Consider the following 23,765-nt stretch of genomic DNA (forward strand, 5'->3'; position numbering starts at 1 on the left):
AACAGACGACTCGTCCATCGCATTGTCTCCATACACCTTCTTTAATTGGGGATGAATTTCACAAGGTCGAACGTTTCGTTCATTAAGAAATTTAATCACGGCCCTCACTTCACAACTGGCGGGGTTCTCAATTCGTTTAATCATTATAAATGAGCACAAACATAACACAGGCACTACTAGCATCACGCAACCTCGCACAGAGCAGGCAGACAAGCCACTGACGCGTTATGACCTTGCCCAGCGGCTTTCCGAGTCGTCAGCGCTTCAAGCGGCGCAAACGGGTATCACTTTCTGGATGGCTCTCGTAGATAGCAATTATTCATAAGGTCATTGCGTTACCCCTACACTATCACGCCATCTAAAATTTCAAGCCGAATATTACTTTCTTTAGCCCTGATCTTTGGAACGAATCGGCTTCTTCCTGTAACGTTATTTGCAACAAAGTGCACAACAAAATTGATTTGTTCGACGGTCTAGAGAGAAATAAGTGCCCACTGATAAAAAAAACTTTCAATCGAGGAAAGAATGTGAAATTAAAACATATTTTGCAGTAAGTTCTCCGTGCAAGTTCAAAAGTAAGCAAATGATAATAATAATAATAATAACCTATATTATAAAATTGAAAGTAACTATGTGTGTGGCTCCTAATCTCTTGAACCACCCAACTGATCTCTATAAAGCTCTCAACATAGATAAGGTTCGGATCTGGGACTACTTTTGTCATTTCAGTTTGACGGTGCAACGTAGGGGGCGGTGAGAGGGAGGAACATGTAAAAAAAACTGAAAATGAAAGTGGCTGTCTTTGTGACTTCATCACTCTTGAACCACCCGACCGATCTCAATTAAATTTTCAACACAGATCAGGTTCGGGCCTAAGATAGCATTTATCTATTTACTTTGACGATATAGCTTAGGGTTGAGGAGAGGGAGAAGTTAAAAAGTGTAAATAAAAGTTGATAACTCGCGAAACAAATGATCCATCACGATCAAATTTTCAACCTAGATGAAGTTCGAACCTGAGATGGTTTCTGTCATATCACTTGGACGTTGGAACTAAAGAGATGAAGAGGAGGAGCGACATTTAACAAAGAACGAAAAATTACTGGTATAAGTGGTGTATCTGTAATTTTTGGATTCGCTGAAATTAATAGTGACACATCTGATGCTGTTTAAATCCAAATTCAGTCCCTCTAGTGGGAGGAGGGAGAGACATATAAAAATGATCGAAATAACCAATATCAGTGTCGAATTCACAGTTTTCCGGCTCGCTGAGATCAACAATGACACTGCAGATGCCGTGCCCCACAACATAGGGATGGGAGAGGATATAAAAAACACAACGAAAATGGCCGATATCAAAGAGGGCTTTAGTAACACGAAACAGTGACTGAGTAACGGACCATATTAATATTTTTTCTCAATTTAACCCAATGAAGCGGATAATAATAATAATAATAATAATAATAATAATAGACTACTATAGTGTGAATGTACACATTTATTATTATTATTATTATTATTATTATTATTATTATTATTATTATTATTCCCGTACTTTTGAACTTGCACGACGAAATTACTGAAAATATGTTTTATTTCTGTAATTTTTCCTGGATTGTATGCATTTCCTTCATTTATTAGTGGGCACTAATTTCTCTCTAGGCCGTCGAATAAATCAATTTCGTTGTGCACTTTGATTCGTTCCAAAGATCACACCTAAAGTAAGTAATATTTGGCTTCTAATTTCAGGTGGCATGAAAGTGTTCGGGTAACGCAGTGGCTTTATGCATAATACAGCTATCTAACATAGGTTCAAATCTTATTCACGTCAAAGTTAATATTTTTACAATGTGATTGTGAAGAATCGACTTATCATACTGGACAAGCATTACGTAAGAATATGAAAGCAAACACCTGTATCATGATAGAGACGATTTACGAATGTTGGTTGGGAAAGGGCAAGGGAATTACCAGGACATTCCAAAGACATCATTGATCTGCAGTATGAACTTTTCGTGTTGTCGTTCTCAGAAAGAAACACTACACCATTTGTTAAACAAAGTTTGCACGGCGTTAGCTGTCGCAATGTTTTTGAATCGGAGTGTACCATTTACACTTCCCTTTTTTGTCCCTGAAGTGAGAAATTTTGAGAGAAATCAGAATTTTTTCTGATTTTTAAATTTTTTTAGTCCCTTTGGAGCCCCGTGTAAACGTAGACATCTTAAAATCAACTGCAAAACACTATATGTGTGTTCAAAATTTCAATTTTCTATCTTGAATAGTAAGGGTAGGAAAAGTATTTCATTTATCAGTAATCCCCACAGTGCCCCAGACTACCGCAAAAGACCCTGATGGGAGGTAAAAAAATTCCTGAGACATCCGTTTTTATTCTAGGATCATGGTTTGCCATCATTCTCTTGAGATTAGAACTACCTTTCAAACGGTATTATTCACATGTCTCTATCATGTATCTAACGCGGGAAAATTGCGAAGAAAGAAATTTTTCATCAAAATATCCTTTTAAAATTTTGCCCCTCTGGACCCCTCTGTTTTAACGCAGAGATCTGAAATAAATCTGATAAATACTATTCGGTGGAGTGAATATTTGTCCAAATTTCAATCTTCTAAGTGCAAAACTAAGCCTGCCATATATATATATATATCCATAATACCCCAGATTCCCGTATAAAACAGGATCTTGTGTAGAAGTTTCCTTGAGACATCCCTATTTATCCTAGAATCGTGGGTCGTACATAATTCTCTTCAGAACTGGCTTTCAAACGATACCATTCACATGTCTCCATCGTGTATCTAAGGCGTGAAAATCGCGAAAAAAAAAAGAGATTTTTTGGTTAAAAATATTTTTTTTACCTTTTTGCCCCTATGGACCCCCAGTGTTAACGCAGAGATCACCTGAAAAAATCTGATAAATTTTGTTCGGTGGACTGCATGTTTGTGCAAAATTTCAATCTTCTAGTTGCAAAAGTAAATCCGCCAAAAAATAAAAAATAAATAAATATCGGCCTAGTAACAAAATATTTTTTAAAGTTTTGACGTCATCACCTCCTATGTCTCGACGCAGAAAGGCGTGAAACCATACTTAACGTGTTCTACAATGCTTCTAGGCTTGGAAAACAGAAAACCCAAAGTAAAAAGCTATATTTGTTCTTTTTAAATCGAATAATGAAGACACTCATTTAGTAGCTAAAACATATTAACAATCCACAAGAACTGTTGAAACCTTCATATCGAATTATGAATGGATTTCAGGTGCTGTACTCAACAAACGAAAGTCAAGCCTGATGTGTGCAAACACAGCTGACCAACTCATGGCAGACACGTAGACTACAACTTTCGTGCCACAACATGCACTGTGGTAGTGGTTGTCCTTATTCATCAAAGTAAAGCCCGCCATGTAAGTCTTGCAGGCCGAGTATACCTTTTAAATGTTTTTATATTCAGTCGTCTTTGGTTCCATACAAAACTATTTTCCTGCCAAAGAAATATCTCAGTATCATACGGAAACACACAATGCAACTGCTGTGGCATACTCACTCCCTAAGCGTGAGTCACGCAACAGTGTACTTATCAAAATGTGTTGGTGGCCTTGGCCTTGAAAACATTTAACTTCAGAACTGCTCGCACATAGCTTGTGCCAAAAGGACTAGATCAGGAGAGTAATGCTCTCGGAAGTAGGAACGAGAAACACAGTTCTGATTGGTTGGTGTTATCAATTTCTTGCCACGTTGCATTTAAATAGCAGAAATCAAATAATTATTGTTGTCAGTCTTCGTGGCCGAGTGGGCTAGCGCTATATGCTACTAATGAAAGTCCCTTTTGGCGTGAGTTCAAACCCGGCTCGAGGATTTTTTTTTTACATTTTAAAAATATTTTTATAACACTTTTTAAATTAAAATAATATGAAAATAATATTCAAAAAAGTGATTTACTTACTTTTGTGCAGATAAGTAGTAGTAGTAGTAGGAACGGGTTAGAAACCCCGCAGGGCTCGTTTTGTTCCCCTTGTACTCCATGATATAAATTTTGTGACCAACTTAAAACAACTGGCTAGGATAGCGTTTAGAACAGCTGGCTAGATTAGCGCGCGAAAAAAACGTACTTCTGGGAGCATTACTCTCCCGAGTGGGTCGTGTGCCAAACACTGCTCATGGAGTCCCTTTCCAGCACAGTAAAAGGGCGAAAAAAAAGAAAAGAAAAAATAAAGAATACGGAAAACTGTTCCTTATGCAAAGAGCGTTTGAAAACATTTCAAAAGGTACGCTATGACTATTATCAGTTAATTGGCAACAACCGATATCACGGACAGATCCAGGAAGTTTTGAGGGAAGGGGCAGGTCTGAAAAATAAATTTGAGACATTTCTTGATATGTGGTTGGCTAACCAAAAATGTGAACTGGAGTGCTTCATAATACGTATTTATCGCCCTTCTGGAGGCTACATTGAGGAAAGCCATGTTGTTCAACACGAGAGAATCCAGGATTACAATAAAAAAACTTTTTATTACCATCTTTTTATTATTGCATTATTTTATTTTATTATTATCATTATTTTTCTTAAATTAGATTATGTAGAGTAAACTATTTTTAATTTAATTTCCTATTAACATAATTCATATTAACTCTTTACTAATATCCTTATTTTTATACTGCATAAGTACTATCGTGAGGTCAGATTTAACACCATTATTTGTTTTGAAATTAAAATATGTTAATACGTGTTACCATTGGCAGTTGATTGTGGACCGTTTACTAGTGCTATACTTTAATGGACTTAACTAGTTTTGGGGACAAAAGATATTTTCAAAATATTTTTGACTAATGGTCTTTTGGTAATAGATTATTACGAAGCGAAAGAACATACTTAAATGAAATAAAGTTTTTTGTTATCCGAAAATAAAGTATGAAAATAAACTTATTTTTATGTAAAAAAATCATTCAAATATTAGTGCTGAGAAAATGTAACTTGTCATTCAAAAAGCTGACAATTGATGCTTTTGTGTTTGATTAGTTGCTTGGCTGCAGGCCCGTATCCACAGGGGAACTAGGGTGCCGGGCCCCCCTAAAGTTTTATTGTTCCCCCTAACAGGGACGTACCCAGAAATTTATTTCGGGAGGGGCGTAAAGCGTTTTGGAGGGGTTCAAATACAATTTGAGGCTAAATTATATGAACATTTCTAAAATTGCCCTTAAAAGTAGATTACATTTTTTTAAAGTCGGGATTTTGGGGAGCGGACCCCCAGTACCCACCCTGCGTATGCCCCCTAAAATATTCACGGTAGGCTTGCAAATGAACTGCTATACTATAATGATGAACTATAATATGGTTGGATCGGCCCCCTAACTTCTACCGCCCCCTCATATTTTTGGGCTGGCTATGGCTACCTACCAATACACACAATGATTAGTCTTAAGGGGCCGTCCACATATTACGTAACGCTACTTTTGACCAATTTTTATCCTCTCCCTCCCCCTTGTCACACTTCGTAATGCAAGGCTGAACCCCTCCCCCGTTCGTTACGTAACACTTTTGGATTTTTGTTTTCTCACCAATTTTCCTTATTTTGGGAGTTATTATAATAAAAACTATTTTTAATAGCAGAAATTTTATTACAAAATGCTCTTTTTCTGAATATATTTGTAGTATTTTTCACTAATAAATCAAAGTACCGGTACGTATTAGAAAATGGTAGGATGGTAATAATATTTTAACCCCATAAGATTGCTTAATTAACAGTCCTAATTCTTCAAAACTGCGTACTGTCGTTTCCCAAGGAGATCACACCTATCCTTTTCGGTCAGATGATGACAACGAGGGTCACTACGAAAGTTTTGAGATACGCATTGTTGTGGCACAGTATTTGAATTCCAACAATTGCGTTCGGTAGTGGTATCCAGAGCAAAGAAGCGAAGCAGGTTTCAACGGCGTATCGCCTTCACTTGTTTGTTGATGTGAGCAGTATTCGGTCTGTCTAGAATGGAGCTCGAAAGGGAACCTTTTCGGGCAATGATCCTTTACGATTTCAAAAGTGGTTTGAACGAGACACAAAGCCTTGACCGTTTGCAGGGGGCATTTGGGGTCCTTGCTAATTCCCGTGCTACAATTTTTCTGTGGTTTGGTGAATTCAGAAGAGGCCGGACATCGCTTAAAGATGGAGAGAGAGCTGGACGTCCTGCAAAAGCTGTGTCAGATGAAAACATTGCCGCTGTGGAACAAATGATTCGAGAAAATCCTCGAACAACTTTCAAGGACATTGAATCTACAGTGAACATTGGATCGCCAGCAGTAACAAAAATTCTTCATGTTCATCTTCGGTTCATGAAGGTTTCATCTCGTTGGGTGCCGCACACTTTGACTGAACAGCAGAAGCGCATGCGTGTGTAATGGTGTGAAGAAATGCTTGCAAGATTTGATGGAGGCAATTCTTGACGCGTCTCTGACATTGTTACTGGTGATGAGACTTGGATCTATTAATTTGACTCTGAAAATAAACGCCAGTCTACAGTTTGGATCTTTCCAGACGAAAATCCACCCACGAAAGTGAAACGACCGCGAAGTGTGGGGAAGAATATGGTCGAAACTTTCTTCTCCAAATCTGGCCATGTTGCAACTGTTCCACTTGAAGAACAAAGGACTGTTACTGCTCAATGGTACACTACTGTTTGCCTAACAAAAGTGTTCCAGAAGCTTCTGGAACGGCGTCCAAGAACTGGATTGCGTGGAATCCTGCTTCATCATGACAACGCGTCCGCACACACGGTCAATATCACAATTCAGTTTTTAGAATCTAGGGAGGTCAAACTTATGTCTCATTCGCCGTATAGCCCTGACCTGGCCCCGTGTGATTTTTTTCTGTCCCCCAGGATCAAAGATCGCTTGCGTGGGAAGAGATTTTTGCAGCCCTGAAGAAGCTGTAGTGGCTTACGAGAACGAACTTTCAACACTTGGAGAAAAAGGCTGGCAACACTGCTTCCAAAAGTAGCTTTCGAGGATGCAAAAGTGTGTACAGTGTAATGGTGAATACTTTGAAAAAATGTAAGTGTTAAATTGATTTTAAGTAAGTTATTTCACATCTGAAAACTTTCGTAGTGACCCTCGTACTGACAAGGAAGATGAAGGTGGAACAGGATCTGAAGAACTAACATCGATCTCTTTTTCAGGGATCCAGGATGCTTCGTGCATTTGAAATTCGCCAGTTTCGACGATGCAAAGTTGCCTTCCTCGTCGACCACAGATTCAAAGTGGCTGCGCATGTGAAGAAGCAGGGACATCTCGTTTGTGAAGAAGCTCTCGAGCATCTTTTTTGGACTTAGGACTTCAGTTTACCTCTTTTCATATTCTTCTTGTCCTAAATCAGTGCGAGAATGCGAATAAACTCAATTTCTTCAGAAATATTCAAATTCAAAAATCAAAAATTTAGTACGAGATAATATCCGACGAATTAGGTTTTTTAATATCTTATTTTGATCTACAAATCCTGGATCGTTCCACCGCGGAAAATATAATTTCACGAAAAAGAATTTCTTCTGTTTCCTATGCAAAACCCCTTAGAAGAATAGAGTAAGTAATGATTCAAATCAAAGGTTTTAGATAACATTCTCAGAAATAGCAATACTAGTGGGAACATGAGGGCATTTTCAGGCGGTGGTTACGATCACTAACAACTAACTCCGGAAAAGCGTGTTCCCTAAATCCAATGCTGCGATAGCCACAAAACGGAGTTTTATTGTATTGTAATACATGCAGGATTCGCCACCATTTACGCTGGTGTCTAGTGCGTCTTCGAATCTCTTCTGTATGATTCAATTTATATAGGCTATAGTTCGCAATTTTCCAAAACAATAGGAATATTTATTTATCTATATCGATATATATATATATATATATATATATATATATATATATATACGAGGGTTGGAACAAATAGTGGCAACACTGCTGTGGAGACACTATGCAATGAAATGTACTAGTAGCGCTAATAGCGCACGTTGTTAACATACCTACCTAACCTCTGAGCAAGTAGACTCGCCCGTCCCACGTCACCGGCAGGCTCACAAGCGAGGGAAGCACAGTCACTTGTGAGCGAGCGGTCTAACGTAAAGGTGTCACTATGTTTTCGAAACAGGAACAACGGAGTTGGATCAAGATTGAATGTGCCAGAGGTCGTACAGCACGACCGTGTCATCAAGGGCTTCAAGAGGCGTGTGGGGAATCGGCATTGCCGTACAGAACAGTGGCACGGTGGGTAAAAACCTTTAACGAAGGTCGGCAAACTGTGGCGGACATGCATCGGGCAGGTCGTCCTAGCGTCTCTGAAGAAGAAGTGCAAGCTGTTGCCGCGTTAGTGAACAGTGATCGACGCCTGATGATTCGTGAGCTCGCCCACGAAACCGGATTAGGGCATTGACGGTCTGCCCTGGAGGAACGTAATGCGTTAGGATAACACACCATAACTTTCACCACACTGGGACTCTGACGCACTTTCGACTTTCGCGGCGACCCATAATGACGCCATTCGTTGGATTGGCGTTTCAGTGTTGGCTCGTAAGATCTGGCCCATGTCTCATCCAGTGTTATGATACGGCGTAAGAAAGCCTCGCCTTCGCGCTCATACCGCTCCAAGTGCGTCTGAGCAGCGTCGTAACGCATCCATTTTTGCATTTCCATCAACTCATGCGGAACCCATTGTGATGCAGTTTTGCGCATGCCCAGGCGTTCCTTCAGAATGCGAAGCACAGTCTTACGCGCTAATCCGGTTTCGTGGACGAGCTCACTAATCGTCAGGCGTGGATCACTGTCCACTAGCGAATTTGACACCTTTACGTTAGACCGCTTGCTCACAGGTGATTTGTGCTTCCCTCGCTTGTGCGCCTGCCAGTGACGTGGGACGGGCGAGTCTATTTGCTCGGAGGTTAGGTAGATATGTCAACAACGTGCGCTATCAGCGCCACTAGTACATTTCATTGCATAGTGTCTCCACAGCAGTGTTGCTACTATTTAAGTTCCAACCCTCGTATATATATATATATATATATATATATATAAATGAAAGTGACTATGTTTGTAACTTAATAACTCTTAACCACCCGACCGATCTCGTTCAAATTTTCAACATAGATGAAGTTCTGACCTGGGATGTTTTTTTATCATTTTACTTTGAAGGTGCAACTTGGGGGAGGGGGAATACATAAAAAATGATTGAAAATGAACGATTTTAGTGTCAAATGCATAAATTTCGGCGTCGCTGAGATAAACAGTGACTCTTTCGATGCAGTTTAAATCCAAATTCACCCCGCAACTTGGGTAAAGTGGAGGATGACATATACAAAATGTTCGAAAATGACTGATATTAGAGTCGAGACCATATTGTTAGGGGTCGCTGAGATGAACAGTAACACTTTCGATGCCGTTTAAATTAAAATTTGGCCATGCAACTTGGGGAAGGGGAGATATATAAAAGTGATCGAATATGACCGATATTTGTGCCGAATCCATAGCTTTGGAGTCCGTAAGTTGATGGTGACAGTTTTGGTGCGCCCTATATATCCAAAATTAAACGAATTCTCCCCGTATGAAAAACGGGTATTCTAGCTAATTTATAAAAAAGAAAAAAACAATAAAATTATTTGTTTAAAAGATTGCATATAAATCTGAGAATAAAAATAAAAAATACAGCAGAAAAAACTGTTACGTAGCGAAGACCTAAAGCCCCTCCTCCCCCTTATCACTCTTCATAACGCGAGGCCGAACCCCCTTCCCTCCTTGCCGCGTTACGTAATATGTGGACGACCCCTAAATGTGTCTTAATCACATATCCATTAGACACAGAACAAATATAGACACTTTAGTTCTTCTACTGACAGTCAGTACATATAGTGATTTTTCTTTATTGACCCTTATGCACATTTCGGTTGCACATAGAACAAATCCAAGAACGTTTTATGTCATCAATTCGAGGACAAATAGCACATCTCCTTCTTTTAGCTGGAGAATCTGTTTGCGGACAGTCTTCATTGATGTTCCTATCAGTTAGTCGTAACAATGACTGCCGAAGCCTACGAGAAAGTGTCCCGCATTCGCCCCTTACTTTTAGGTGATCTTGAGCGAGAGTCATCGTAATACTCCTCATGAAGTCTCGTCTCTGAAGTCTTCTTGGTTCGTTGGAAAGATGGTAAAAAAAAACAAGGCTATTTAAGCATGCAACGTCCAGTATTCTATAGAAAATTGCAAGAAACCACCTGCAAAATCTGCCAGTTCCGAGTTCTGCACACATCTCCGTAACACTCCCCAAGAAAACCACAGAAAAAATGTAATGCAGGAAACGTATAGCGCAAGTACTATCCTGGGGAAAATTTCGACCCCAGAGGTCCGAAACTATCGAAACAACAAAGTGCATGGACACGAACAACAAGTCGCTACGAAATATCAAGATCAACTGAAAAAATGCAACCGTTAAGTTTTACGACCCACGATTATGCCGGCTAGGCTAAAGGAGGCGGCGATAATGAGAAATGAATGAAATGGTTGAATGAAGAAAGTGGGACGAAATTGGAGAACCCCGAGAAAACCCACGCACACAGTGTTTATCCAGCACAAGGTTCACTTTGCGCGTGCTGGGATCAAACCCAGGACCCCATGCACCAGAGGTGAATAGTCTATCACTGAGCCACCGCGGCCCCCTAGCAAGGTCAACTGAGAATAGACGACTGAAGCCTCAGTGAAACAATATATATATATATATATATATATATATATATATATATATATATATATATATATATATATATATATATATATATTGTCCACATCTAGAAATGTGTTTGCGGAGTTCAAATTTGATCCCCCACGATAGTAGTTACGAGTTAAGTATGTAGTGATAACTTAGGAAAAAGATAAGTAAAAACTTAGATTTCTTAATAAAAATAACTTTGTATACTGTTAGTATATATATATATATATATATATATATATATATATATATATATATATATATATATATATATACAGGGTTTGTCCGGGAAGTAATAGGACTGATTTTATTCCGCCATGACTGTACTTCGGAGCGTGCGCGCACTGACTGAATCCAGTAGAGGGCGTTCCTAGCTAACGAACGATTGGCTGGTCAGTTGTCTCTGAGCTCACGGAGAGTCAGGACAGGCTTTTTCGCGCTACGTGTTTCTGTGAGTGGTGCAAGCCGAAAATGCAGCGTTCGTTAGAGCAGAGGTACGCGATTAAATTCTGTGTTAATCTCGGTAAATCTGCGACAGAGACGTTTGATATGATCAAGCAGGCTTACCCAGATGATGCTTTAGCAAGAAGTGGTGTGTTTTGGTGGCACAAGGCCTTTTCAGAGGGCCGGGAAGAGGTCGCCGTTGAAGACCGTACTGGAAAACCTTCGACTTCGACAAACACCGACAATGTGACTCGTGTGCGCGAAGTTTTGAACTCAGACCGTCGACTAAGTATTCGTTTAATTGCCCAGATGTTAAATTTACCAAAAACTGTGGTTCATGAAATTGTGACAGAGCATTTGAACATGCGCAAGGTGTTCGCGAAGTTTGTCCCAAAAGTGCTCACTGACGACCAGAAATTGCGACGAGTGGAATTGTGCCAAGAAAATTTGAACATATGTGAAAGTGACCCCCAATTTTTGAAAAAAACTAATCACAGGTGACGAATCATGAATCTTTGAGTATGATCCCGAGACAAAGAGGCAATCTTCCGAGTGGCACACGCCGGCGTCTCCTCGCCCAAAAAGAGAAGAATGAGCAAATCCAAAGTGAAAACGACGCTCATTGTCTTTTTTAACATCAAAGGCTTCGTCCCATATGAATTTGTTCCTCCTGGACAAACCATAAACGCCAAGTTTTACGTGGAAGTGCTCAAGAGACTCAAACAAAGGGTCAAACGGGTCCGACCAGACATCGGAGCTGACTGGAAGCTGCACCACGACAACGCTCCGGCTCACACCGCCTTTCTTGTGAACAGCTACCTGACGAAGGCCGGCAACCCAACGCTTCCGCAGCCGCTCTACAGCCCAGATGTGGCCCCCCGGACTTCTTTTTGATTCCTCGCCTGAAACGCCCGATGAAAGGCAAGCATTTTGAGACGACAGAGAGGATCCAAGCAGCTTTCACCGCGGCTCTCAAGGCTATTCCGAAGAATGAATTCCGTGACGCCTTCAATGCTTGGAAATCGCGCTGGCAGCGCTGCATCGACACAGAAGGAGCCTATTTTGAAAGTTTTCAAAGAATTGTAACGATTGGCTCAATATTTTTCTTTTAAATTGTCTCAGTCCTATTACTTTCCGGACAAACCTGTATATATATATATATATATATATATATATATATATATAAAACGCAGCAGCTGAAATGCGTGGGGCAGAAGGGTATGAGCAAATCGTTCACCAATGGAATGAATCGATCCAGGGCACAGTAAAACTAGTTAGGCCACTGGGCATATCTCCTTCCTTCTCTTCTCTTTACATTATATCTGGAGATGTATGTTCTGACTAATAGGCTACTGTGGCAATTTTAAAAAGTAGTAGGATATACGCTATCAATGATAAACTATGACTTTTAATATATATAGGGCAATAAATCGAAAAACTCTATATTATTGTTCTGTCCCAATGCCCTGTATAGAGATCCACATATGTCTTCTCAGAGCAACATTAAACTAATCTTTTCCACAGAATATTTTTCATTCTATACTTTGATCCAGGGGTGGAAATGGAATTTTAGACCTAAGGGGAAAGTCAATAATAGATAAGGTTTGATTCAGAAAGTCGGAAGAGCAAGCGAACTTTGATGGAGAAGCGATAGAGATTGTTGCAGAACAATTAACAAAATTAATATCACCATTTAAATTTACTATTTGTTAATAATAACTACAGATGTTTCTCCTTCTTTTGCACAATCACTTCAACTTACAAAGGGGATATTATCCCCTCGTGCATACCTGATTTTCACTCTTGCTTTGATCTCAGGCTTTTTGCACGTGAAACCGTATTTACCGGGTAACTTTGACGCGGGGCCATTTTGACTCGTGCATTTTTGTCGCGGAGCACTTACGCCCAGACCTTTTCCATGCTGGGCCGTAACACTCGGGCCCTTTTGAGGTAGGGTTCTTTCGACCCAGTCTGCTTTGACGCAGGACTCTTTTAACTCGATTCCTTTTGACCCGGGCAATTTTGACGTGGGGTCCATTTTGACTCTGGCCTTTTAGTAGCGGGGCTATTTTCACCCGTGTCCTTTAGAGGCGGGTCCTTTTGACCCGGGCTCTTTTAATGTAGGGCCCGTTTGTCGCGGGGCCCTTTCACCAAGCCCTTTTGGCGCGGGCTGTTTTGACTCGTATCCATTTGTAGCGGGGCCGTTGTGACTCTGGCCCTTTTGTTGCGGAGATCTTTTGACTCGGAGACTTTTCTCGCGGGGCCTTTTGACCAGGAGACCTTTTGACCTGTGCTCTTTTTTTACATTCACTCAGCCGCGTAACTCTCAGCCGGTGCCTTAAGCGTTCAAAACCGGCGAGGTAACATTATTGCGAATGTTTCTTTATTTTTTCTAGGCTCTCTTGACGCGGGGCTGTTTATATTCGGGCTTGTTTGACGTAGGGCCCTTTTGACTCGGTTCTTTTTGTCGCGGGACCATTTTGACCCAGGTCTTTTTCACGCTTGATCGTTTTATCCCGGAAACGTTTAACTCAAGCCTTTTCGACCCGGGCCATTTTGACGCGTGGTCATTTTGACTTGGACTCTTTTTTCGCGGAGACTTTTGACCTGGACATTTCACTCTGGGCTGTTTTGACCCGGGACCTTTTCACGCGGGATCGTTTTGACTCGGGTACTTTTGTCGCGGAGACCTTTTGACGCGGCCTTTTTGACGCGGGCTGTTTTCTAGCGGGGCTGGTTTGAACCGTGCCCTTTTGAGTTGCATCCTTTTGACCCGGCCTCTTTCGAAGTAGGGACCATTTGTCGCGGGGTCCTTTGACTCGGCTCCTTTTCACGCGGGGCCGTTTCTACTCGGCGCCTTTTGTCGCTAGGCCCTTTTGACCTGCAGACTTTTTGACTTGCGCTCTTTTAACGCGGGACCGTTTCTTCTCGGGTCCGTTTGACGTAGTAACCTTTTGACTCGGGTTTTATCTCGCGGGATCCTTTTGAGCCGGGCTCTTTTGACGCAGGGCCCTTTTAACTCAAGCCCATTTAACCTGGGCCCTTTAGACGTGGGGCCATTTTGACTCGAGTCCTTCTGTCGCGGAGACCCTTTCACACAGGTCCTTTGGACTCGGGCCCTTTTGTTGCGGAACGTTCGGTGCAAAGAGCTTTAGACCCGGGCCTTTTCGACTCGGGCATTTTTGTAGCGGGACCCCTTTTGGCACAGTCCGTTTGGCATAGAGCCCTTTTGACTCGAGTTCTCTTAACACAAGGTTCTTTTTTATTCCGATCTCTTTGTCGCAGGACGATTTTGACCTGAACTTTTTCACGCTGTTCCGATGTGACCCGGGCCCTTTTGAGGCGGGATACTTTTGACCGGGGCTCTTTTTACGCAGGCCCCTTTTAACTCGAGCCCTTTTGACGAGGGGTCGTTTTGAGTCGTTCCCTTTAGTCGCGGATACCCTTATACCCAGACCTTTTTCACACTGGGCCGTTTTGATTCGGGTCCTTTTGAGGAGGGTTCCTTTCGACCCAGGCTCTTTTGACACAGAGCCTTTTAACTTTATCCCTTTTGACCCGTACAATTTTGACGCTGGGCCATTTTGACTCAGACCTTTTCGTTGCTTCGCTCTTTTCGCCCTTGCCCTTTAGAAACCGGTCCTTTGACTCGGGCCCTTTTGTTGTGGGGTCCTTTTCACTTGGGCCCTTTAGAAGCCGCTCCTATGACCCGGCCTTTTCTGACCCAGGGTCAATTTGTCCCGGGCCCTTTTGACCAGGGCCCGTATTGACTCGGGCCCTTTTCGCTCAGTTCCCTTTTGTCACTGAGATCTCATGACACGGGGCCGTTTTAACTTGGGGCGTTTTGTCGCGGTGGTCATTTACCCTTGCCGTTTTGACACTGAGACATTATGACCTGGGCTCTCTTGACGTGGGGCTGCCTTTGACGCAGACCCGTTTGACGCAGACCTTTTTCACGATGGGTCGTTTTACTCCTGGCTCTCTTGACGCGGGATAATTTTGTCTCGGGTCTTTTTCACGCCGGACTGTTTTGACCTGGGCCCTTTTGAGGCGGGGTCGTTTTGACCCGTACTCTTTTGACACAGGGCCCTTTTTTCTCGAGCCCTTTGGACTAAGAACGTTTTGACGCGGAGTCGTTTTGACTCTGGCCCTTTTTTCGCGGAGAGTTTTGACCCAGGCCTGTTTGACGCGGGACCTTTTTCACTCGGGCTCTTTTGTAGCGGAGCTGTTTAGATCGGTGCCCTTTTGAGGCGGGTCCTTTTGACCCGGCCTTTTTTGAACTAGGGCCCTTTTGTTGCGGGACCCTTTGACGCGGGGCCGTTTTGACTCGGGCCCGTTTGACGCAGGACCGTTTTGTCACGGATATCTTTTGGCCCAGGCTGTTTTTACTCGGGGCTCTTTTACCCGAGCCCTGTTGACTCGCAGACATCTTAACCTACGCTCTTTTAATGCGAGGGCGTTTTTACTCTGGCACGTTTGACGCAGGAACGTTTTGACTCGACTCTTTTTGTCACGAAATTCTTTTGACCCAGGACCTTTTGAGTCGGGGTCCTTTTGACCCGGGTTCTTTTGACGCAGGGCATTTTTGAACCGGACACTTCTGATGCGGGGTAGATTCGACTCCCGTCTTTTGTCGCGGAGACCTTTTGACTCAGTCCCTTTAGACTCGGGTCCGTTTTGACTCGGGCCCTTTTGTTACGCGTTGTTTCGACCCGTGCCCTTTTGACCCGGCTCCTTTGATGCATGGCTGTATTGACTCGGGCACTTTTGGCAGAGGGCTCCTTTGGCGCAGAGAGCTTATGACCCGGGGCCGGTTTTACTCGGGGCGTTTTGTCGCGGAGGCAGTTACCAGGGCTCTTTTAACCCGGGCTCTTTTAACTCGGAGCCATTTTGACCCGGTCCCATTTGACGCTGGGCCGTTTTGACTCGGGCACTTTTGTTTCGGAGATCTTTTGAGGAGGTTTCTTTTGACTGGGGCCCTTTTGTAGCGGGGCCCGTTTTGACACCGGTCCATTTGACGTAGGGTCCTTTTAACAAGGCCCGTTTGATGCGGGTCCGTTTTGCCTTGAGCTCTTATGTCGCGGGTCCTTTTGATCGTTCCTGTTTTGACTCCGGCCTTTCTGTCCTCGCCCTTTCGTCTTGCCCTTCTGACATAGAACCATATATATAACGCAGCAGCTGAAATGCGTGGGGCAGGCGGCGGGTATGGGTAAATCGATTATTAATCGATCCCTGGCGCAGGAAAATTAGTTACGCTACTGATCATATCTCTTTCTTTTTCTTCTCTTTACTTCATGTCTGGAGATGAATGTTCTGACTAATAGGCTACAGTGGCGATTTTAAAAAGTAAGACGATATATGCTATCAATTACAAATGTTATGAATTTTAACTTAATATATATAGCGCAATAAATCGAAAAACTCTATATCGGCCTTTTGCTCCCCCTTCCTGTTGGAAAAATCTTGCTGGTGTTAAGGATTATCATGTTGCTTAGTTACTGTATTATATTGTGCTATACAAACAATAAATACATCTGTGTTTTTTTAATAAGAAGAACCTTATTACATTTATTACGGACCTTGCTTTACGACAGCGAAACCTATTCACGTTCAGCGTAATCAGTTTCCATTCTGAAATAAGGACAGTGAGACGAAAGAATTTATTGACGCATACATTTAGGACTTAGAAAAGTGTCCTGCGAACATATCGTAGTAAATTCCTGAAGAGTGACATGCGCTAGTAGCAATTGTTAGCAGTCATTAACTGAACATAGAAGATAATAAACTGAAAAACTGAAAATACGAATCTTTTGAGAGATGACAGTGTACTGATGCTTTAAATCTGTTCCTTTACTCCTTATACATACGTTATTTCCCTAGTCAAAATAAAAACTATTCAAAATTATTCACAATTTCTTATGCAACCATCCCTTCCTTGGAGTACTGCGCGGTCACATACCCGTCACGGCGATGTAAAGGCATTTTTGGCGACGAGGATACCATAGGTACCCACACCAACCACTAAATCGACGAGGTGGGAATTAGGAAAGAAGAGAGCTATCTTGTGTGCGTATATGGTTAGTACACGTGTTTGAGCGCGCAGGACCCTGGTTCGATTCCGTGTTAAACTGTAGATCCATATCCCCTAAGCCTCTGGGCTAAAAGGTAACTTTAAATCGAGTGTCCAATTAGAAAAGAGAAGAAAGGTAGTTGTGCCAAAATAGTAGACAGAAGCGTTACGACACAAGGACTTCATGAGTACACTTACAACCGTATGCGACGGTGTCTGGTGAGCTGAGCACAACATACACAGGTCAGTATCAAATGAAGCCACCATAGATAATATATGCTGCGACACCATAAACCGTAGATGGGAAGAGACAGAATCAGAGAGAGAGAGAGCGTGTGAGTGTGTGTATATCCTACTAGGGTATTGTAAACCGTGCTGCTAAAAATTCATTTGGTGTGACGGGTTCTGTGTGTGATTATAGACCAGACATGTTCAATAGGCGACAGATCAGGTGAGCTCACGGGCAAGGAAGCAGTGGGTTATGATGTCCAGTTAGAAATTGTCATATGTTACGTACCACATTCGGTCATACAGTTTGCTATTGGAAAATGGTTCCATGTAGGAACTACAAAAGTAAGAATTGAACAGTCTATACTCAGCAACATATTGTTATCCGTCAGCATTCTGCTAACGTGTACTGGATGCGAGTGAGAAGGTAGTCTATTAGCCACCACCTAATCCGCGATCCTGAACCGGTGTGACCATGTCGCCACGACACTACCATCCAGTGATTCAGTTATATGATGTTGCATATCCTTCTAAAGTATTCTTTAATTTGAAATAAATAAAGGTATAATTTAATTTTTAAATGGAAGTAAGAGATATTAAGTGAATTGGCATGTTTTGTATTAGACTTATTCTAAACGAATTATTATGTTTTGTTTTAGACTTATTCTAAACGAATTATTATGTTTTGTTTTAGAGCCACGCTGAAGAAATTGTGTGAAAACCCGTGTCCCGATATGCAGAAGGGTGGCGTTGTTCGAGAATTAGCCGATCATTCTGTTGCATGTTTAAGCTACGATGTGTCATCTCAGCCTGTATCAGTTCATCTTCCATTGTCTCGTATGTTAGCAGGACTACATCTGCACCTTGGCAAATTTGGACTTTCGTTCGATAGTCCTGAGTTTCAGATTAAAACTAAACCTACGCCTGAACAAATTATTGAACCAGTACTTAGAACTCAAGTCATGATTGCACAGGTAATTTTTTTTTCTATAGCGCTTGTAAATATAAAGATGAGTGCAGTTTGTTAATTTCTGTATGTAATTGAGTATAGAGCGTAGTGAGATCGAGCAATGGTTTTTCTTTTTCTTTTTCTTCTTCTTTTTTTAAATATGAAAATGATACTGTTGCACATATAGTTATAATGCGCTGTATAAACTCATTTACTGGTCACCTAATAAACAAACTCCTTTTTCTAAGCATTAAGTCTGAACTTCGGTCTAATAAATACAGAATGAAAATGCTGTACTATCATATCAATTTAGTTATTTATAGATTTAATGTACACCAATATTTTCATCCATTCGTCCAACCCATACAGTTTCCATACAGTCGAACATATAAATAACCAACTATTGAATAAGGCCCTCTCAGATGTATTACGACATTAAAAACGTTTATCATGCATGTTTTGAAATACTTCGGTTACACTTGACAAATATATAGCTACATATTTTTTTTTAATGACTCATTATATAAAATTACATTAGAATCTACAAAGTTAAGCATTGCTCCTGTTATTTCTAATCTGTATGTGACCATTTTTTGAATCATTTCTCGCTCAATAATGGATCTTTTTTCATCTATAATATTTCTCCCCGTTTTCTTCCGAACACTATAATCGCCTGATAATCTATCATACTTCTCCCATCTTCACATTCTTATTAATAGATCATATATTTCTAATATTTTTTTTACAATAAACGTATTGTTTTACTCGACGAGTAGGTTAAATCAAATTCATATCATTCTATTTTATCGTTGTTTTATAAACTGTTTTACCATGCAATTTAATTTTTAATTATATGAGATACAGATCTCTGTGAAACGCTGTGACAACCATATGTATTTATTTTATCTCTTTGGTTTACAGAAGAATTCTCAGAATAAAACTAGTCGACTTTGAACCACTTACCTGGCTAGTAAACCCTCTTTCTCCACCACCGATTGTGTTTGACTTTACAAGTATAGATAAACGATTGCCCGGCAGCATAGCTTACATTACTCTGTTCAACAAAATTAAACTTCATTTTTTTTCTTCATAAAAGGTGTCCCTTATAGTTTTTGAGTTGCTGAAAACGAATCTGACCTTAGATTTAGAAATAATACCACTTATAATAGACCCTGTCTAAAATTTCAAAAAATAGCAGCTTCATGTTGGAAGCCTTTATGAGCCTCTCTTAATTATCCCATATTAATAAATGATACCTCATTGAAAAGCTTATGGAACACAAATTCCAACGAAAAATATTTGAGATTGAACCACGCTCAATTTGTAGAAGAAGAAAACATTGGAAAAATTGGTGGAAAACTGGTTTCATTGAGAAATTGGGAAAAGTTGGTAACACTTACAGTGATGCTACATAAACATAAGCTCAGTAACACAATCTTATGTGTTCAGATATAATATATTAAAATATCACAGAGATAACTTTAACATAAGGTGAGAAAAAAGTTTATTGAAGAAGAAGAAGAAGAAGAAGAACCATAACCTCAGTAACGCCCAAGCTATTAGTTTAGGTATAACATATAACAATTTACACAAGGGATACAAGGTGAGAAAAAGTTGTTTAACTAGTGTTGTAGGACGAATGTTAATAAAAGAACATACGTAAAATAGGAGTATACACATTGCGATATAGAACTATACATGTGAGAAAGAACACTGCATATGAAACAATATACATACCTAGTTTACTATTTTGTGTTTAACCTTCCTCCTGTAGGCATCTACGGTGTCCCTAAGCAATCCCCAGCAATAAACCTGAGGCATATTTGGTTTCCATCCACTTTGGTAACGTCTCTTCATTTCTGATATTGTTTGGTGAAACTTTTCGCCATGCTCGTCACTTATATCGCCGAGATCTGGTTGAAAGAAGTCCAGGTAACTCTGCATAAACGAATTTTCAGCGACATGTTGTAACCATGCTTTTCGTAACTATTCAGCAAATTGTCAACGAGTGTTTTGTAATTCTCACCCTTCGTATAGCCTAAGAATCCGGAGCATAAACTCTTGAATGATAGATAACATTGCAGTTCAAGAGGACTAAGCGACTCATCAAAGTCCTAACCTCACATGAAATCTCTTATTTGGGGACCGATGAACACACCAGCCTTTCACTTTTTTGGCACTGAAGTCAGGAAATTTACGTGTCAAATACTGAAAACAATAACTAAACTGTGATCAATAGATAGAATTTAAAAAATGGTTATACCCATGTGAGAATAAAATATGTATTTTTCACTAGCAATATCCTACTTGAATTATTATATAATTATGCAAACTAAGATATTGCTAATGCTATAAAAGCCATAAAAATGTAAATGTTTGATTTTTGTAATATTATTCTTAGGGATAGACAATTATCAATACATTCAGAAGATAGATTCTTAATTCCCTATTGAGATTCGTTCGAATTTCGAAAACCGATAAATAAATAGCCGAGATTTAAGGTTTTTAAATAATCATTAAAGTTACACACCTACGAAAGCACTCAGAAAATTGTCTTTTTAGTTCTCCATTAAAATACGTTTGAATTTTAGAAATGTGTTAAAATGAAAAATTTCGGGAATTCTGTACTGGGTTGTTTTTAGGGAAAAAATGGAGGAAAGAGTCGCAGTATCAGTATGGTTGAGGGAAGAAATAGAGAGATAATTGGTGTAAGGAAGGGAATAGAATTAGAAAATGCAATTAGAAAGAGGTTTATAATGGCAATGATGTGAATATTCAGAAGCTTTTATTTTTTATATTTGGATTTTAATATTATTGTTCGTAAGTTACTATGAGAGAAGATAAATTACGCAGTTATTAAGTGTAAATGTTATTCACTTCTAAGAGAAATACGAACGAAAATCAATATATATATATAATTTTTTATTGCTTCCAGGTTCATGCTGGGATGTGGAGGCGTAATGGCTATTCTCTATTGAATCAGCTTTATTTTTATCATAATGTGAAATGCCGAACTGAAATGATGGATAGAGACATTATTCTTCTTCAGCTAGGAGCATCTCTCATAGAGAGTAATGAGTTCCTCATTCATGTTTTGAACAAATTTAACTTAATGAATTGGGCTCATGCTGACTTTGAGAGTAACACATTGAAGGTAGGAAAAGATTTCATTGTTTGTTTTAAATAAATACATAAAAATGAGATTTTATAATGTGATACCTATACTATTTGAAAATCGAAGCGTAAAATAACTATGAAAAGATGAGGAGATCAAAAGATTAACAAATAGATTAAGTATAGACTAAGAAATTGTTATTATTCTGTAACTTCGAATCTCTGTGTGAATTTCTGTCTATGAATTTAAATAGTTCCAGGTATAGCTAAAAAGGTTATTCATACACAGCAAAAAGTGAGGTGTTGAAACAACACAAAATGACTACCACTTCAGCGTGTTACGTGTGTGTTAATTCAACACCAAGGACATCGCCTTCCGAGCATATCAGAAATTAGTTATTGACTGTAAGAATTTGCATTGGTTTCTATTGTTTAGTATAAGCACAGCTTTACGCAGTATATTTGGCATTTATACCAAACAATGAATAACGTTCTATGTTTCCGATAATTGATTACAATAATAGTTTTGTAAACTCGTGAATAGCAGTTCTACCATCTTCTGTTCTTACATAAGACATAAGAATAATAGATAAGGTAAACACGTGGCAGGATTGCTTTATTCATGTAACTGTCGTCAGACAATTCACAGGTTTACAAAACTATCATTGTGAGCGATTACAGAAAACATAGGACGTTATTCGTTACTTTGGTATAAATGGCAAATATATTGCGCAAAGCTTTGCTTATACCAAACAATAAAAATCAGTGCAAATACTCTGTCAGTAACGAGTTATTTCTCATATGCTCGGGAGGCGATATCCTTGATGTTGAATTGACACACAAGTAACACGCTAAAGTGGTAGTCATTTTGTGTTGTTTCAACACCTCATTTTTAGTTATGTAGGTTTTTAAAAGAGCAGTATTAAAGCTTACATTTGTGTGATAGAGCTGAAGAATAAAAAGCACTAACGTTGATCAATCCCAATTGGAAATGAAAACGCTAGGTTTCTATTATATTCACTCAGCAATATGCTAATACTAACAATACTAATTCTTCTCTACATATTGCTATGCATGAAAAATGAAATAAAATACGTATTTATATTATAATATTTCGGAAGAAAATTATGACACACGAAACGTTCATAGTTGTATTTCGTTTCTGTGTATATGCAAAGTTACTTAAATGCTTTATATTTTATTTTCCTATTTCCAATTTTCCTAACACTGATAATGTTAGTTATTCGAGATACCACATTGCTCGTATTTCATAAACCTGTCATCTACTAGTACAGTTCCCTGTAGCGGAAAAAAATGTCCTTGTTTGATTTTTAGCAAATCTTAATTATAAATATACACTGCTCTTAATTCCTGTAACAGGTTTGTTAAGTCCAAGTCTGAAATCAGTGGCCAATAACTCGGGACCTAAAAGGTCTCCTCTTGACCAAGAAGTTTCATGTGTGTACTAAGGTCATGAAATCCTATCACATTCTAGTTTTGATCAAGATCTGACTAGGTCCATCGATCGCGTACGGTATATACTGTCCTTCTCATTTTGATTTTTCAAAGAAAAAAAATTATTTGAAAAACGAAAAGGAAACAACCATACGGAAGTTAGAACGAAGTTGTACAGGCATATGAAAAATAAGTTAAACACATATAAGGCAGCATTAATAAACTAAAAGTGAGTCAGTGGTAGAACGCTCATGTCTGGTGCGTGGTAATTCTGATTTGATGCCGGCTTTCACAAAGTGAGCTTTGTGCTGGAGAAACACCATATGCATGGGTTTTCTCGGGGTTCTCCCGTTTCTTTCCACTTTCTTGATCCCACATGGGGTTTGCCGGTCAGGGAAAGTCAAGGAATTCCTATGGTAATTTGAAATGTCAGTGAATCAGAACTTTTATATTGGGAGTGTTGTTACTGATTTTGTAGCAATCATCTAAATTATAGATAAGTGAGTTGGTTAATTTGTACAATCCGCGGCAAAAAACCTGCAACATGAGGATGTAAGTTTATTGTGAAATTACGCCTAACAGCACAGGGAATTAACATAACGTCTAAGTGGAACGAATCACGCCAGGATAAACCTCGGCCTCCTCCCGTGCACACTTATTTTGGAGCAAAAGACTTCGTCATTTCACAATAAAGTTATATGCTCATGTTGCAGGTTTTTTGCCGCGGATTGTACGTTTGCAGTGTAATGCATAATCAT

At 39.8% G+C, this 23,765-nt stretch overlaps 1 protein-coding gene across 1 annotated transcript in view; it reads left to right on the top strand.

The window, feature by feature from the left end:
• Ubr1 (Ubr1 ubiquitin ligase) overlaps window positions 1-23,765 on the top strand; it is a 360,686-nt gene that overhangs the window by 104,044 nt on the left and 232,877 nt on the right. The window contains exons 10-11 of the mRNA XM_081752092.1: window positions 18,184-18,463; window positions 21,374-21,592. Coding sequence (XP_081608218.1) covers window positions 18,184-18,463; window positions 21,374-21,592 — 499 coding nt within the window. The remainder of the gene's footprint in view (window positions 1-18,183; window positions 18,464-21,373; window positions 21,593-23,765) is intronic.

This window comes from Thermobia domestica, chromosome 3, assembly GCF_964235325.1.
Source record: "Thermobia domestica chromosome 3, izTheDome1.hap1.1, whole genome shotgun sequence".
Lineage (NCBI taxonomy): Eukaryota > Metazoa > Arthropoda > Insecta > Zygentoma > Lepismatidae > Thermobia > Thermobia domestica.